This window comes from Acipenser ruthenus, chromosome 21 (genome assembly GCF_902713425.1).
Source record: "Acipenser ruthenus chromosome 21, fAciRut3.2 maternal haplotype, whole genome shotgun sequence".
Lineage (NCBI taxonomy): Eukaryota > Metazoa > Chordata > Actinopteri > Acipenseriformes > Acipenseridae > Acipenser > Acipenser ruthenus.
The window spans coordinates 227,445-245,911 of NC_081209.1; the positions used below are offsets into that span (position 1 = coordinate 227,445).

Consider the following 18,467-nt stretch of genomic DNA (forward strand, 5'->3'; position numbering starts at 1 on the left):
ACCTGCTAGAAGTGGAATCATTTCTGCTGCGCAGCTTCAGATTCCACAGCTTGACACAATATAAAAAACAAGGTGGGGGTGTTGCTGCCTGAGATAAGAGGAAGGTGGCAAACTGTACGTTTCCACCACTTGCAATTCTCTTTTTAAAATAATTGTTTGCCTCTTCCCTCAGGCAGCAACACGTTGACCTCCCACTCTCCTCCCTGCTGGGGGGGCTTTGTTTCGTTTGTGACTTGAACTGGATTCAAAGCAAAACTTATACGTCTATAAGGTACATGAAACAATATGTTTGAAAATGAGACCAAGCTGCTTAACTCCCTTGTAAAATGCCAACCAGTACTTGAATTAATTCTTTGTACCATGTGAGGCTGGATAGTAGTTTTAACACACAAGCCAGGGCCTGAACCACAACTCTGGTGTTTATTTATCAATTTCTTGCTTTTGTTTGTATCTCTTAAGCAGAGAAAATCAGTTGTGTTGAGCGTTTGTGTTGTTCTGGTTGCATGTATTTGTTCCGATTCCTTCCTGGCTATTTGCTTCCAGAACTTGACACATTTCAGTGCAGAAGATGTTCTGTTACTGTCCACTAGGTGTTGCTCATTCACAGTTTTATATTCCCAAAAAACGTGAGTACTGCTCTTCTAAACTGCAAACCCGAGGCAAGACAGTACTTTAACATACAGAGTTGTGCTCTTGATGAAACAAAATGCACTTGAGGCTAAGCAAGTTGTCTGCTCTTTCATTTGGGCACATCGTATGCAATTTCTTGCTTTCCCACAACACTCTGTTTGGCAATGTGGCAGATGTTTACCTTGTATAACCCCAGCCACGTCCATAAAGTTATTAGAAAAAACAAACCAAGCATTATTATAAACAGCATTTTCAGTACATTCCTGCATAGAACCCGTTTCTCCACTAGGGTGTATATTGAGTACATCCTGTCAATATTGTGTGAAAGCCTTCCCCTCAGAGGTACACTTTCTAAAACAAAATTCAAAGAACAATAGGACACTATCCTGTGGCTTTAGAATACTTTGAAACATTAGGGAACCCTTGAATTCCTAGAACCAACTTCCTGCTTTGGACTTCAATCCACAAAGCTCATGGAATTAGCTATATTGTTGCAACTGCAGAGCCTTTGTCAGGTGCACTGTCCTTGAAGCGCAATGCTTAGGTGATACTACAGAGCTCCAATTAGGTTCCATTTCCAAGCACAGAAAAGAGGTCTGACAGTGTGAGCTGAAGTCCTCATCGCCTCCGCATGATCTGGCAGGCTTTGTTCCCCACTGTGATGTGATTGGCTGCCCTCAAACTCCCCTGTTGACACCAGAAACCAGGTGTATTGTGGAGTTAATCATGTTGCGTTTTATTCCGGCACGGAGAGCTGTGCTCAGAGCTTTGAGAATCTTGGGTTTCTCTGTGGAGGACAGAAGGATGATTGATCATTGCTGTCCCTGGGGTGAGATATTGTACCTGCTGCCCTTGGTTGGGGAAGCAAATGTCCCACAGTTCTCAGAGTTCCAGGTATTCATGATTGCAGGCTGAAGGGCTCGGGTTACAAGCTTGGTGCCTGGCTGCTTTCACCTCTATTGCAGGCAATATCACCTTTGGACATAGTGTGGGAATTAGAGAGCAGGGCTTGTGCTCATTCCTCTGAGGGTCTGATTGTTCAGAATTGAAGGGGTGCTTGATAAGATGCAGCAGATTCTACAGTATAGAATGGCAGATAGGATTCCGGTCTCTTTTTTTTTCAGGCTATAACATCAAAGTCAGGTTTCAGGAGTCCACGTCTCTTTCATCTTATCAAAGGTAGCCAGGCTTACTGAAAACCAATTTAAACCCATGTAATCTGGAGCTGGTTGATATAGGGAAGCAGGTGAGGCTACCCATCCACCCCCCCCACCCCCCGGCATGTATTCCCATTCCCACCTGCGTATCTGCACAGGTAGAGACAGGTAAAGAGGTGGGACACCAGCACTTAGCCCTGCACCCCCCCAGCAGGTGCTGAGGTGTGGCACAGCGAGGATCTCTGGATTAACAGGGCCCTGCAGGGGATATTATTCACCCATCTCCCATTACTAGAAAAGTAATCGATTTGAAAATAATACAAAAATAACCACTCAGAGGAGTTGCATCTGTTTCTACAGGGGGGCAGCTGGAGCAAGGTGTTCAAACTCAGAAATGTGTTAATGAGATTCACATGCCAGTAAGAGGCAGACAGGGATCCATACACAAGATGAACCAGGAGGGTTTTAATAAAATAGGCAAAACACATAGAAAAATGCAATCCTTATAAAACATGCATATTTATTTTACAGTCACATTAAATAAATCTACATTTTAACTTAACTCGTATATAATGTCCCATTCACATCCAAAATAACTGAATAATTTACTGTATAAATTAAAATTCTCACTAATTCTATATATACAATTCGGTCAAAAAAAAATAAAATAATACAAGCTTTATGAACTCAAATTTCTACATTTGTTGCTCGCAAAATCTGTACATCTAATCACACCTGCAATCGGTATGAAAGAGCATGACTGCTGTTTAACCAGGATCAAAAGCACAGGGGGCCTCATGTTGAAGTGTAATCCTATCTGAACTGAGGAGGGCTTGGATTGTAGTCGGTGTGCAAGCCAAACTCCGTGACCTAATCAGGACCACACTGCTTTCTATGCATACATAACAGTCCACATGAAGAACTGGCTGACAAACAGTTAAAATGCAACCACATGCCTCCACACAGTGATACGTTTGCTGTACAGCAACATTGCTCGACTCACTGAAGAAGACAGTATGACATCACAGACAGAATGGACAGGTGTAGTGAGGTCACAAGGACAGCAGTGTATGGATCCGTGCAGTAAGCAAAAAGAAGTTTGAAATCACTCTATTTAAAAATAACAATCTGCTCCCTCTTATGTTTCATTGTGCCAAACCTGTATTTTAAAAACACACTCTTCAAAAGACAGGGTCTAATTTGACATGCAAGCACTGTGCTGGACTTCTGGACAGTGCTAATAGATAGAAGTGACTAGTAAGTGCATTTGTATTGCTATATTCATGTTTTATATGTACAGAATCAGTATAAGTACCACAATGGGGGCAAGGTTTCCACAGTCACCATGCTGTGGGGAGAATGTTTTCACTCTGGTCACTGAGCCTTTTTGTTTTTAAAACGTTCATTTATGGAGGAACGTGCTGTTACTGACTTGGAATGATGCTCAATTTAATGTCCAAAGAGATTTGAATGAAAACGATAACTGGCTACATCAAACTGAAAAGACAATACCTATGGTGTTTATAGAAGTCCTCTACAGATGATGAAGCTAGTCAGAAAGTGTTCTCTATCTAAAGTGATTAAGCCCCAGGATTTGGGGAATGCTCTGCTCTTTGTATTTACAGCACATACAAATGGTTTCAAGAAGTCAGCAGACTAATCCGGCACTACATGCTCATGGAAGCGGTTGCATATTTCAAAAATCTGAATATCCTTGAAAGTGTGTCCTGTTGAGAATCCCTCTGTAGTAAATCTTTCTTTTATTGCTGCAATAGCTGTTGGAAATTCACATGCATGGTGAGCACAGGGTCACATGCACGTCTTCTTTTACCCTCCGTTTGAGGGTTCATTGAACTAGTAATGCCCTCTGTTGCACCCGCTCTACAAGCTGTTTGATGTGACTCTCAAAAGCTGGTTATACAAAACCCAAGAAGCATTTTCCAAAGTATGTGCATTCCTGTCCTGTCATGTTGGGTATTTCTCCCGGGAAATACTGTGGCGTTTACCTTCACACCAGTGACTGCAATGAACTAGCAGTGCACCAGACAGTGTGAATATAAAACTAGCACGACACCACGAGGAGGAGCAGTTCACTTACTGTTCTTGCTTGCTTTATACCTTTCAAATTATTATAGTTTCTTTCCGAAAATGTACAGTTTCTTGAAAATAGGACCCATTGGTGTTTCTTTGCTTGAAAACAGGTCTTGATTACTTCAGGTTTTATCAGCCTTTAAAGCTTAGCATGGGTTTGTGAGCTTTTACAGAGGTGATCTGAGTCTGAAATTCTCCTCTTTTCATAGCTTGTGGCTGGATCTCATTATTGATGGTATCAGTGAGATATACATGGTTTCTACCAGGAATAAGAAATCGTTCATCCTAAATGAGATCCTGTTGGACTTTCCTTGTTGTTTTACCCTTTCCAGGGCAGTAATATTACCCTTGGGAACAATGACATATTATACTGTCCTGTTTTGTTTGTCAATGCAATTCAGCACCTTGTTGACTTTCTCCAGCTATTTACAAAAAATATATATATATATATCAACAATTTTGTATTGCAAAATAAAACTGCAGACTATTGGACTGTGTTTAAAATGCAGTCCTTGTGATGTCACAGTGCAGACACAGTATAAGTGCTGTAAAAGAGAAACATGTTACTGTGTGTGAATAAACTATCAGAGTGGTTTTAACTACAGTGTTCGCCTTGTTTAGATTCACTGTTTGTATAATTTTCAGTCATCACATCCCCTGTAGTCTCAACATACCTCTCGGAATCAAGTCTAACCTCCAAGAACGCCTGGAGTGTGACCTTTAACCCCCTGTGACACTCTAGTGGATGTAAGAGGTACTACACAAGCCTGACCCACATGTAACTAAAAATGAGTTTATAAAGAAGGTGCCTTGGAATTCAGACCTCTGTGAAATGTAGTCCCGTGCCAATCGTCCGTTTCTTTTTATCCCCGATAATTTTCTCAGAGGTCCTGTCGTTGTAGTCCCATGCCAATCGACAGCATCGGTGGCATGTTATAATTGATATCAGCATTTCTGGGGTATTCGCCTCAAAGCAATACCAGCCTTTACAATAATGAAGCATTTGAAGGTATACATGGAAATGCATATCAGTCAACGGATGACGTGGTTATTTGACATCGTCAGGGCGCTGATGACCTTTGGAAAAGAAGGTACAGCGAAATAAAAAGTCACTCTGTGGTACGATTTGTTCTTCCTCCATCTTGCAGAAGTTATTTACATCTGGTTCACTATTTACAAATCATGCACAAAAGCGTCCTCTCTGGCCACAGCATCGCATTTCATTTTGAATTTACAGACTTTCCTTGAAGAATACTAGTCCACGTCTTGGAGGTTACGAGATGTACTTTGCCTCTGACCAACTCTGAGGACACCTCGTTTTGAGTCCCGTGCGAATCATGCTATAGATGCACTACGTAATTGTATTTTTCTTACATCCACTAGAGTCTTTTTCTTAATTGAAATGCATTTTGCAGATCAACTGCATTTGATTTTTGACTGACGTGATGACCAAGTTTTGCAGTCCTTGGCTTTTGAGACACAAATTAAAGGGCAGCTCCCTAAAACCCCACTGTGTATTATAGTTGAAGCTGTTTCCTCTCTGGTACTGTCTGTTTTATTATTATCCTCAAGGCACTTGAAGGAGTTTAAGCAAAATGCTTACACTTCCCAGCAGTTACAAAGAAAGAATGGAATGTGTCTAGATAAGATCTAAGGTTGTTCTAAACGTCAGTCGCTTAAATAAAGACCCCCTCCTCCCCCCACCATGGTCACATACATTGTCTGTAGTTTCAAAGAGGGGAAAACCTTGTTATTTGTTGAGAATTCTCTAATTGTATCCATTTGGCACTACAGTCTGTGCCCAGCTGAGATAATAGGCATTTGCTGCTGCTAAACTACTGGCCCTATAACAAATAAGAACAAACCAAACATTTGGATTTTTGGGTAACAACAATGGCAATGACCTTTGTGTTGTCCTCTGATCCCGACTTGCTGTTGTTAAGTATGCTGTTTTAATGGATCCCAGCTCTTTCTGTTTTCTTGTTTCCTGGAGTGCTGTGTGCGATCGGCTGTACGATGCACTGTGAGAAGTTCTGTCGCTATGGGAAGATTGCTCTCTTAACTGCTCTGTTCAAACCCATCGGCCTCTGGTGTATTGGGTAAGTGCTCCGTTTGACCCTGGGAAACCATGCATGTCCCTCAAAAGTTTAAGGCACAGAAGTTCAAAGGCAACTGTAATAAAGGAAGCATGAAGTCTAGCAGTGATGCCACCACTGTAACAACTGCCTGTGTTCCAGAAAACACTGTTGAGCACCGATTCCCACATGTTTTTTGGACCAAAGATTGTTCAGTCATTCAGTTAATTGGGTGTACGGTTGATGCTGATGGCTACCAGTCTGGTAGATCTGTCCTTGATTCTCTCAAAAGTCTTAACATGGTGGGCCTGTGCTGTCTCTTTCCTTGTGGAGAGCATTTCTCCAGGTTTCTCCAGCGCTTAGTTGCCAACGAGGGGACTAAGATCTCCATGATGGTTCTTTAGCTTTTTCTTGAAGAAGGAGATGGTGGAGGGCCTGTAAAAGATGATCCAGGGTTCGGATGATGTATTTTGGTTGCAGTCTTCAGAGCTGGTGATTGGTGGTGATCTGAAACACAGAAGCACAATGGTTAAATAATAGTGGCAAGGAACAGTTTAACACAGATTTGTACATTATAAACGATGAATTGAATCAATTAAACATGAACATGCAGACCAGATGGCACAGCTAATGGATAGATTTTATGAGGGACCGGCTGCCTAAAAAATTCTCATTATCGTTGGGTTGAAACAGAAACACAATTTCTTGCCTTCTCTCATATGGGGATAGGTTACTTCTTTATAATAAAACAAAAGTCTGTATGTAATATTCATTTTTCAGCCAAGCAACTGAACACCCTGCACTTAAAAAACCTAAAGACTCCTCACTCGTAGAAATGTGTGTTTAGTTGCCATAGCTATCCACTTGGAAACGTATCTGGCAGTGTCAATACTTACTTAACAGTTACATGTAGAAGCATCTTTGCAACCATCGCTATGACAGTCAGGATTAGAAGTGTAGCCAAGGCATAGATAGTCCACACTGCAGCAACAATAAAAAATATAAATATATATATATAACCCATAATACATCTATCAGAACGTAATATATCAGCAAACAATGTCATAACAAAGAGATGCTGAATCTTGCACCTGTCTTATCTGACTTACTTCATGCTTCCCTTTAAGGATTGCAGCAAATACCCAGCAAGTATGGAGTTATTGCTTTCCAGCGTGGCCAGGAACCGTTATGTTTAACCCTGTATAAAATGTAGTGTCTGTAATACAAACCCCCTGTTAGCACAGCTTGCAGGAGCAGCAACTAACCTGGCATGGGGTGATCCTGTTTGCTGGGGCTGGAAGTAATGACATAAAAGATCTGTGAGGATCTTCCAGAATTCAAACTCAGATTGGAGCCCTCGGTTATCACTTCCGACTCGGGTTCAGTGTGATTGATCTTCTCCTCAATCACGTTCGGTGCCTGAGCCTTCATAGCTGTCAACACAAGGTTTGAAATACAATACAAACTGGGCTCTGTCTTGACAGTATGGTCAACAGAGAGGACAACTGTCCATCACTTTCATTGACTACCCCTTATCAACTCTTGATTTGTACAGATCCTTAAACTAAAATGTTGAATAAGAAACCCTATTTTCAACCATAACCCAAGGACATTTGTGAAAGGGAAGCTATGAATTCAGCTGAAGAGTGATGATTTAGAAGATTGAACCAACTGAATCTCAAACCTACACAAGGACAACTTAAAACATCAGCTACCACTGGTGTGGACAACAACTCCTCAGATCCGCCTGCCACCCACATGCAAGGATACATCCTACCAGTGCTTTCATCGATCGGTTCATTGTAGTCCACAATTCTTTTTTGAGTTCATAAGAAGTATGCTCAAGCAAACCTTTTTTGAGAATGAGTCTTTACTTCACAGAGTTGAAACGAATCTGAAAATAATTTGATATAATGGTTGATTGCATTCCCATGGTTCTCCACCATCTGTATGCACTGCCCTGTAACACACAAACATGTGCGTTCTCAAAATCCTAATTAGAGGGGTGCAATTAGAGTAATTGAAGTGCAAGTTCTGGCATTCCCATGAAAGAGTAAAAGCATGTTAAATATTTAGCTTAATGACACAGATACACTGACTTGTTTTTATCGGTGATCACTGCTGGCGGGCATATGCCAGGTCTTTAAAGTTGGTATTTATACTTTTCAAACATTTATTTGTACTAGGAATTCTATCCACAGCACTTTAACTAGAAAGAACCTAGACAATTTAGAAACCAAAATGTCTAATGAGATTATAAATGACTGATTTCTATCCAAATCATATTATTCCCTAAAAGCCTGATAAATCTTTAAGTGGGTTCATTTCTTTATGCTTCAGTGAATGGGCTTACCATTATTCTTTACATTGACAAGAATGATCCTCAACGACGTAAACAGTCCCACATTCATAATTAACAATACCCTGCTAATCCATACTAATTCTTGTATACATTACAGAGTTTTTATTCACTGTTGTTTCGACCGCGGGGAGGTACTGTAGTACAGCTCTGGACAAAGGTTTTGCATCACCTAGAATTTTAGGATTGAAACCTAGTGGTCTTGTTGTTGTACAGTATTTAACACCATCATAACAACAACATATTAGAAATTTTGACAAACTGCCTGAACTCAAGAGTGCAATTTTCCTATAGACTATTGGATTGATCTATACTAAAGTGGCTCATAACCTTAGTACACAAATATCTAAACAGTAACGACATCTTGCAGATCCCAGAGATTGCTATTCAATCAAACAAGGCTTACCTTGGTATAACATTGCAAATCCCTGGGCATGGTTGATCCGATCAGAGTAAAAGTACAAGATGACGAAGTCGGATGAAACGTTGACGGCGCGCTGGGGGGGGTTGCTGCCGTCGAACCGAGCCTCCACTTGATTGGTGTACCCATCCAGCAGCTCCACCATGTCCGAGGGGTCCCTGACATCAAAGAACGTGAAGTTGAAGAGGATCAGCGATGAACCCGGAACCTGGATGGTCCAGTAGCACACCCGACTGCTCCCGTAGTTATCCGGGAAATCTGGGGAGTAAATCACTCCTGTCTGGCTGGTATAGTTTCCTCCACAAGCTCCTACCAGTGCTGAGAAACAAGCAGACCGAGACAAATACGACTGTTTTTAAAACACTGACTACCAGTGAACATTTCACACTGGAGAAGGGCAACCGATGTCACGTTTTTATGGTTTTTTTTTACAACAGATCAACTAACAAGGCAACAATGCCTGAACATTTCTTTTTATTATTAAAGTACAGCTCGTTCGGTTTGTAAAATATGTGTCAGCACGTATGTGGGAATGTATATTCGAGCACGGCTCTAATGTTTTATGACCCACGGCAGTGAATGAGGAGTCGAGGGGTGTCGGTGTTCGAGACTCACTGTCGAAGATGATGACTCTCCCATCTCCTCCGCAGGGCTGGGTATGATCCCCGAAGCACACGTGATTGCATTCCGTGCTGGCAGCCTCCCCTTGTCGCTGGTAGTCTGGATTGTTCCCACAGAAACAGGCATAGCCGGACTCCATCCCTGCAAGCTGCAGCAAGTCACATTCACATCACCACCATCAGGTGGAAACACACAGTGACAGCTAACACAGTAAGTCATTGTTCTATAAAATAAGCTATATTATAATATTTATAAAAATATAAATATTATTTGTTTAGAACAGCCAGACACTTGCATTCTTCTAGCTGTCTGTTGAGGTTCAGGGACATTTTTAAACTGACTAGTGACTGAAGTCTACCCACATAGCGAGTATTGTGCAGTTCATTCCTCTCAGCTTAACCACTAGGTTACAGTGAACGTCTGGATACCATATGCTTGTTTTTTTTACCATATAAAAGCCTGCAAATTCATGAACACTTAAAGCTGTTACAGTGGGAGGTCTGTGAAGGTTAACGGTTGCAACGGTTTTCTTCTAGTTACCTTGTATCTTTTGCTTCTGCAGAAACTGATGCAGTTCTGAATGGTGAGTTTGTTTGAAGTCTCGCTGCTGCCTGTCAGTGCAGGAGGGTCCCCACTGTCCTTGAAGCAGCCCAGGTTTCCTGGCACTAAGAAAAGAAGTGGAAAGGAACGCGTTAGTATTATTATTGTTGTTGTTGTTGTTGCATGATATATTTTTGTAATGCTAATACAGGGCCACTCTAGTGTGCTGTAAGTCTGTTGTTTATTCATATTATTATTTGTCATATTTAAATATCTGTATTAGAGACTACTCCAGTTGTCAAGTGACCCAGTGCCTCCTTGTTATATTTTTAAGGGGGCTGCATTATCTGCAGCCACCTGTGCCCATCTTTTTGGGGACTGTGTAGATTTTTTTTTTAATAATAAACACAAAACAAATCAGTCAGACAACCCATTTGTACAGTAAAAATCACCAGCGCAGGACTACACACAAAACAAGACAAACCACCTCCACTGCAAACATCACCAGCGCAGGACTACACACAAAACAAGACAAACCACCTGCACTGTGCAAACATCACCAGCGCAGGACTACACACAAAACAAGACAAACCACCTCCACTGCAAACATCACCAGCGCAGGACTACACACAAAACAAGACAAACCACCTGCACTGTGCAAACATCACCAGCGCAGGACTACACACAAAACAAGACAAACCACCTGCACTGTGCAAACATCACCAGCGCAGGACTACACACAAAACAAGACAAACCACCTGCACTGCAAACATCACCAGCGCAGGACTACACACCAAACAAGACAAACCACCTCCACTGCAAACATCACCAGCGCAGGACTGCACACAAAACAAGACAAACCACCTGCACTGCAAACATCACCAGCGCAGGACTACACACAAAACAAGACAAACCACCTGCACTGCAAACATCACCAGCGCAGGACTGCACACAAAACAAGACAAACCACCTGCACTGCAAACATCACCAGCGCAGGACTACACACAAAACAAGACAAACCACCTGCACTGCAAACATCACCAGCGCAGGACTACACACAAAACAAGACAAACCACCTGCACTGCAAACATCACCAGCGCAGGACTGCACACAAAACAAGACAAACCACCTGCACTGCAAACATCACCAGCGCAGGACTGCACACAAAACAAGACAAACCACCTGCACTGCAAACATCACCAGCGCAGGACTGCACACAAAACAAGACAAACCACCTGCACTGCAAACATCACCAGCGCAGGACTACACACAAAACAAGACAAACCACCTGCACTGCAAACATCACCAGCGCAGGACTGCACACAAAACAAGACAAACCACCTGCACTGCAAACATCACCCGCGCAGGACTGCACACAAAACAAGACAAACCACCTGCACTGCAAACATCACCAGCGCAGGACTGCACACAAAACAAGACAAACCACCTGCACTGCAAACATCACCAGCGCAGGACTGCACACAAAACAAGACAAACCACCTGCACTGCAAACATCACCAGCGCAGGACTGCACACAAAACAAGACAAACCACCTGCACTGCAAACATCACTAGAGAAAGAAAACAAAGATTCTTTATTTATTTTTCTCTTTAAACAAAGGATGTGATAAAAGGCAGAGAGAAAAAAAACCAACAGTTAAATTCAAACTAAAAATAGAAAGGGCAGAACAACAAAGAGAGCGTGCGCTCTCACTCCTCAAATGGCACGAAAGCCCACAGCCTGTTTTAATTGCTTGCCCCTCCCCCGCTCTGCACAAGGTTTCAACTAATTTAATTTTTCAAAGTAAAAGGAAGGAAAACGAAATACAAATGCCTTTAAAGTAAAAATAAATTGTAATGAAATAAAGTGCGTTTAAAAAGAGAAACAAATAAAATAAAACACAGAGAACACAGAAATGTCCCTCCTGCACTTGCAAACAAGCAGGGAGAGAACAAAAGAAAAAGACAAAAACTAACTAAATCAAATATTTTTTGACAAAAAAAAGGTGCACTGCTACTTTAGAAAACAAAATATACCAAAAGATTTAAAAAATAAAAAAAAGTTTAAAAACGACTGTTTTTCTTTGGCTGGGTAGCACCAAAAACATTTGATCTCCCAGTAGTATTATTTGATCATTTTGAAGAAAGCACATGGATTAAAGAATATGGCTTTTGAACCAGACTTCTATGCTGATAAAGGAAAGCTCCAGTCTTTCCCTTGCATATGCAGTCAGATGGACACAAGAAGCCACCAGATGGACGCTGCAGACAGAACTCATGGACTGCCAAGCAGCACCCCAGCCATGGCTTTGCTGCCTATAGCAAGAGCAATATTGATAAGCTTTGAGTGATGCTGAGCGCATCTCTGCTGGCTGGCTCCTCTAAAGGAAAGACATGTGACGCACAGAGAAGCCCAGTGCTCATACAAGAAGGGGGATTAATAACTAACACAGAGAAATACTCACAAAACAATGCACAAAAGAACACACAGTAACTGCTTGAGACTTTGAGGCTTGGTAAAGCACAACCTCACGTCGTAGTGACATTGAGAAAAAAACAAAAAAGCCAGAATCGACATGGTGACCAGCAAGCCACATTCAGCCGCGCTTCATGCATGTTTGGCTAGAGAAAAAGGAAATGGGTGAATCCACAATCTTTATCAAGTCACACCTTCAATTTATGAGCAAACAAAGCAGCGTTTTGACCTTTGAGTTAAGAGTGATTGCAAAATGGCAGTGATTGCATCTGGATGTAAAAAAAAACACTTCCAGGTAGAAACCACTGACAAAGAACATGCTGTTTATTGTAATGGTGTTATTTACACTCTCAGAATATGCAAACCCAGTATCGGGTGTGTAAACGCCAGCTGGCACCGCAGTGCGGGATTGGGTTCTATCAATCACCCTCCACTGCATGTGAAACATATTAGTTGTTTCTCTTAGAGTGTTTATACAGCTTCCTATAAAGGCCTCACATGTGCTAATTGCCACTTTGCCAATGCAAACTATTGGCTTATACAATGCATTCTTTAAGTAAATAATACAGACTGCAGTCCATTCAGTTGTGTAGCTGTGTAAGAGGAATGGTTGGAGGAGTGTACTGTTGGTAGCAGACTGGACGTGGTTTGCTTACCTGGTTCATGAGAAAGCCAGTCTAAGACAGCTACCTTCAGAGAATCGCAACCTTATTAATATGCACCTTTTGAACTCTTTAACTATGAACCTTCAAGCATTGGCAAGACTACAGACAAGTGCAGTATGGTTAGCAAGCACCAACCCAGAGAAATGATTCGCTACCAGAATAGAATGGTATCACACGAGGGGACCGAACACCAGGAAAATAAGGACTAGCGCCAAGACTAGGCCTTCTTAAAACCAAAAACACACAAAGAAAGCACAAGCCGGAAAACAAACACGACAACATCAGAAAGGGCCGGCTTGGCAAGCATGGCGGTGCTTCTGGCAGCATTACTGGCCTAACATGTCTGCAGTCAGCCTCCTCTGTATTATTAAAAAAAAAAAGGTAATTACAGACCTAAATTCTGTTGACATCTGGAGAGAGTTCTGTGGAAGGCTGTGGGCGTTTCTCTTTTAAAATACATTTTGCTAAGCAGGCGGCTTCTCAAGAGTCACACCCAGGCTGGGCTGGCAGGGCTCAACACATTTTTTGTAAAGAAAAAAAGGAAGAGGAAGAAGAAAAGAAAAGAAAAAAAAACTTGTTTCTGTATTTTCTCTTATCTCGGCAAAATATCAGCAGTGAATTTGTATGCAGGTCCGTACTGTAAATGTGTAGTTTGTCTACTGCACTGTATGCTCATCTCTTTGTTATATTTACTGCCAATGGAACTTGACCAGCTTTGAAGAGGAATAAGCCTCGTCAGGTGGTTAGTGCAGAGGTTCAGAGCCAGTCTGAATAACATAACAAATAAGAGTCAAAACTTTATAGATACTCTAGTTGACTAATCTTGTCTCAAATAAGACAAAAGAAACGTAAAGGATTGCTGGGTTGGGTGTGGCAGTCGCACTCTCCTTATTGGGATGTAATAAGTGTTGTGGAACAATGTGCATGTCGAGGGTGGCAAACAGACAGATCCACATGTTAAATGGATTCATCATATTCATATTGTCCTAACACCATTAATAAACTCTGCAGAGGTACCTAGTTGCCATTGCAGTCAATGATCTATCCAGAATACCTTATCATTGTATCAGAGAGACCAGTATCCTGCTTAATTCACTTCCTAAACACTGACTCATTGTTGTGATGTATTCAATTCACATAATGCAGGGTAACATGGTGAAGAATGCTCTTATTTTATATAACTCGGCTCAGTCAGGTCATGTTGTCAGATTATTTTCCTTGCTTCGGGGGATTCCGTGAATGAGTGTTTAATTTGAAAATGAATTATTAGACAAAGCGACAGAGCAAGGGAGTAAAGAAAGAAAGAAAAAGAAAGAAAGAAAGAAAGAAAGAAAGAAAAAGTGCATTTTCAGTTTGAATTTTGAAATTGTGGTCTCCCGATTTGTGTCAGAGGAATTTAAGTCTGGTCTGCTAACGATCAACTGCTCCTTTTTGAATTCCGGTCTCAACAAAAGGGATTTACTCTCTGTTTCATAATGACTTTTCAATCCCTTCCACCTGCTTTGAGGAACTGTCACAACTTGATGTATTTAAGATCTCTGCTGCAGGATAGACAGACAGACCCCTCTGAGGTACCAACACATTGTTTTAAAGAGGGTCTCTGTGTCAGAGAAGGGGCTGCCAGGAAGACAAAACAGTCACCTTTATATCATAAATAGAAAAACCACTCACCAGTTCAGCTTTTATTTTTTTCTTTCAGCTTTTGACATCATATGATATTAAACTCAGCACAGTTGCACTTTGTAAATTCAGACAAGTGCAGTAAGTGGTAAAATGTGGGGCTGTTTACACCATGTGGTGCAGCAGCTGTTCAAAGGGACTGCATCAAATGAACCCAATTCAACAAGCACTACACACACTCTAACCCTAATCTCAGTCTACCACATCCATCTCTGCACTGGAGAAAAACATCTATACAAACATCTGTAGAGAGCATCCAGTTTGGCTAAAGCAGTCACAACCTGCAGCTTTCTAGTTACTTAGTTATCCCATCGTCGTGGCTAATCTGTATACAAACAGCTCTTCACATTACAACACACAGCCCTTTCAAGTGTTTTAACCACAAGATTTACTTTTAATGCCACATCTACCCAATTTCTGTGACCTTTGTTAACGTCTCTGCTTAGATTATATCCTGCCCTTCCCCATAGGCACTGAAATAACAAAGGAGGCACAAAAAATAAACATCACAGCGTAACAGACTAATGGGCGTTGGGTCGTTTCTCCTTTCAACAACGAGTCTCTTTGATCAGGGAGACGTGTGGCATGCCTGTGCACTTACTGGTGTCACGTCTTCATAGACGAGCCTTGACTCAACCTGCCCATTGTCTTCTTGGGAATACTTAACCACACAAAAGGGATCAGCCCTTAATGCAATGAACCCTTCACTGCTCTGCACTGCGTTTCCATGCAACCCTTCCACATATCTGTGTTTCTTATTTCTGAATGCCCCTTTGTGTAGATCCTGTGGGTGTCTGAAGGCACTCTCAAAAACCCCAAGGAGGACACAGATCGGATGGGCATGAGGGAGACTCTACAATCTCGACCCAATATGGAGCTCCCTCTGGGGCAGGCTTGAGTCACGATCACGGGGCTCTGAGGTAAGCTCAAATGTAAAAGTGAATCATGCCAACAAAAACAGCAAACAAAAAATAAACCAAAAGGGTATTTGCGGATCCCTACCTACTAGGATCATTTTAAGACCAAATCATTTTCTTTACTGCTTCATATGAAATCATGTTACAGCTAAGCCCCCCCCCCCCCCCAGTTCCCCGTCCTTTCCTTCACAAAATAAGCCTTCCTTTGTATCGGTATGTAAACAGTTTGAAATGCTAGCTCTGTAGTTTTAGGTTATGAGGTTCCGTTTGAAACTGGCCAATCCCTACATGCACCACCACCTAGTTGCTTATCCAATCCCCAGCCTCCATGCAAATGTCCTCAACATCCCAGAAGGGTGTAGATGGATGTGTACTTACTTCTGAGCTAGCAAGGAGGACCCTTGTGAATACGGCACATTCCGAAAATGATCTATTCAGAAAAAAGCGATACACAGTAGCTCCACTACACTGTATCTCACGTTACAATACATTAGTATAAACACTTTGAATGTATAACATGCATGTTAGAATACCGAATGCCAACACAAAAAGGTAGAAGACGCTAAAGGTTAATGCAGTTTGTGTAACGGAGAATTGTATGACTTCAGGGCAGAGAATTTTCAACAGTGTGGGGGAAAAAAAAAAGAAAATGTACAAAAACATTTAAACAGCAACTCAGTGATGACTTCAGAACTGTCTTTTACATGTATTTATAGACACACACACACAGGGTGATTAGAAAGTAAGTAAGCATGGTGCTTTGATGTCGTAAACTTTCTAATCACCCTGTATATATATATATTTTACATTGCAAGACATTCCAGAAATAGTATTATATTTAATCATAAAGATTTAAAAAGCATTTGGAAATATTACTTTTTTTATTTCTATTTTTTTATGTCTATAATTTCTTATTACTGAAGTGTATATGAATATAAATATAAGTTTGAAGACACAAACCCAAATACAACTTCTGCCTTTTCCAGTCTAGTCTATACAGTAATGTGACAAAGACAGAAAGAAAAGGCTTCTTAGTCAACATAGGGACTTGTTCAAAGTAAGGGTTGAAACCGGATTTCTTTCTTGCACAGATTTCACCTCCTTGTGTTTTACAGCCAGTATAAAACCCGAAGGGTCCATTCATCGCATTCCTGGTTTTCATTTTTTCTTTTCTTGTCGGTCCTGTTGTCTCTTGTTGTTGTTTCATTAGTCTGCTCATACTTGCAGAGTCTTCCAATACCTGAGGCAAGGAACCTGATCTCACACGACCTGTTCACTGCCAGTGACACAGTGCTAGGTAATGATTCCTTTAAAGAAGAGGCAGAGAATGTATTCAATAAGGCTGGCTTTTTTATGAATGAAGATTCATGAAAGTAAGTGAGGAGCTAAAGAGTGCAGACTGGTAGGTAGGTTTTAAAACACCAAAAGCCAGAAAACCCATTACATAAACTAAGAACGAAGAGGGTTTAACTGTTAGATCACAGTGGTATACCAAACAAGACAGGAGAAGCTGTGACTCAAAAGGCGAAGGACAGTCCAAGCTACGGAACAGATTCAATTCGTAAGCAGCCACAGTTCCAATGGACCTCTAATTAGAGAAGCTGTCTTATAGATTGAAGGGAGTCATACAGTAGTATATTAGGGAATGAAACCTGCAGATGGATTTTAACTGACGGTCCACGCTGTTAGAAAAGAGTCATGGGATGGCTGCAGCTCAGGACAATAAGAGCACTTGAGTTTGTTAAGAGGATAATAAAAAGTAAACGAGAGACCATAAAAACAGACGACCGTGGTAGAACATACAGGGGTGTATCATTTCTAACAGTGGCCTTCACTTGATGACACAAGTCTTGCACTACAAAGAGTTTATGATACCCATGACGTACAATAGAAGGTTGGTGTAGCCACAGAAGAGTCTCTGGTGGGGCTGTGGCATGAGAAGAAACCACAATTAGAGAGGAACGCTGAAGGAACCAGGGATAGCCTCCTGCACTTCAAACTGCAGTCCAGACACAAGGATGTAAGAGATACCTCCAGAACAGAGCCGGGGAATACCAGAGGAAGCATGGCAGTGCAGCCAGTGTGCTGTGAATCTGAGGACAGACCACAGACAATGGGACTGGTTTCTACTAAAACACGCAACAGCAGCAGAAATATCACCCTGCTATATCTCCTGCATGGGGCTAATCTCACAGTTTCAACAAACATGGGGATCTGATAACCAAAAATGAAAAAGGGCACTTGTGTGTGCGAAGTAGGTCAATTGTAACTGTAATTAAAAATGAAAAATTGGCCCCAATACATTTGAAATCCTCATTAATGATTGCGCGGCTGCACGGATGCCAGCTGGTGCAGCGCTGATAACAATAGCGATCGCTGTCCAGTTCAGATCACTGAGTCTGCCACAGTGCCTTCCTTAGCAAAGGGCTGGCACAGATTCCTCTTGGAATGAGAAGAGCACAATGCTGACAGCAGACAAAGAGTGGGACCCCCAGCTTTACAAACCCACAACAACCGGGACCCTTTTCTAAGTGTGATGTGGCTGTCCAGGGATAATGTTGTATTTTCCACTAAGGGTTGGTGGGTGATTGGGACACTAGTTTGAAGTTAATTGGTTTTGCGAACTTGAAGTGAGGATTCGAGTTCACACACAGCATTCAATGGGGGCTAGGCTACAAGGTATCCCTGCCCAAACAGTAGTTTATTTTATTGGGGTTACAGCTAATGCTTCAAACTTCATGATATAACAGTTTGAGAGGATAAGTGCGCGCATTTTGTTCGACTGAGTGCTATCCTCCTTGAGAATCATCACACGGGGTTGAAATAAAGGGGTGTT

The 18,467-nt window shown here is 41.7% G+C and overlaps 1 protein-coding gene across 6 annotated transcripts in view; it reads right to left on the reverse strand.

Annotated features, from left to right (window-relative positions):
* Window positions 1–2,237: 2,237 nt before the first annotated feature.
* Window positions 2,238–18,467, reverse strand: part of LOC117427669 (kremen protein 1-like) — a 33,496-nt gene continuing 17,266 nt past the window's right edge. For 4 of the 6 annotated variants that reach the window (XM_058994117.1, XM_058994118.1, XM_058994116.1 and 1 more), the window contains 6 exons: window positions 9,895–10,019; window positions 9,349–9,502; window positions 8,719–9,051; window positions 7,219–7,386; window positions 6,850–6,934; window positions 2,238–6,460 (listed from right to left, as the gene is read on the reverse strand). In XM_058994117.1, the coding sequence (XP_058850100.1) occupies window positions 6,313–6,460; window positions 6,850–6,934; window positions 7,219–7,386; window positions 8,719–9,051; window positions 9,349–9,502; window positions 9,895–10,019 (1,013 nt within the window). In that variant the 3' untranslated portion in view covers window positions 2,238–6,312. Of the gene's footprint in view, window positions 6,461–6,849; window positions 6,935–7,218; window positions 7,387–7,804; window positions 7,914–8,718; window positions 9,052–9,348; window positions 9,503–9,894; window positions 10,020–18,467 lie in introns of those variants that run through there. The other 2 variants (XM_058994120.1, XM_058994119.1) reach the window with 2 other exon arrangements.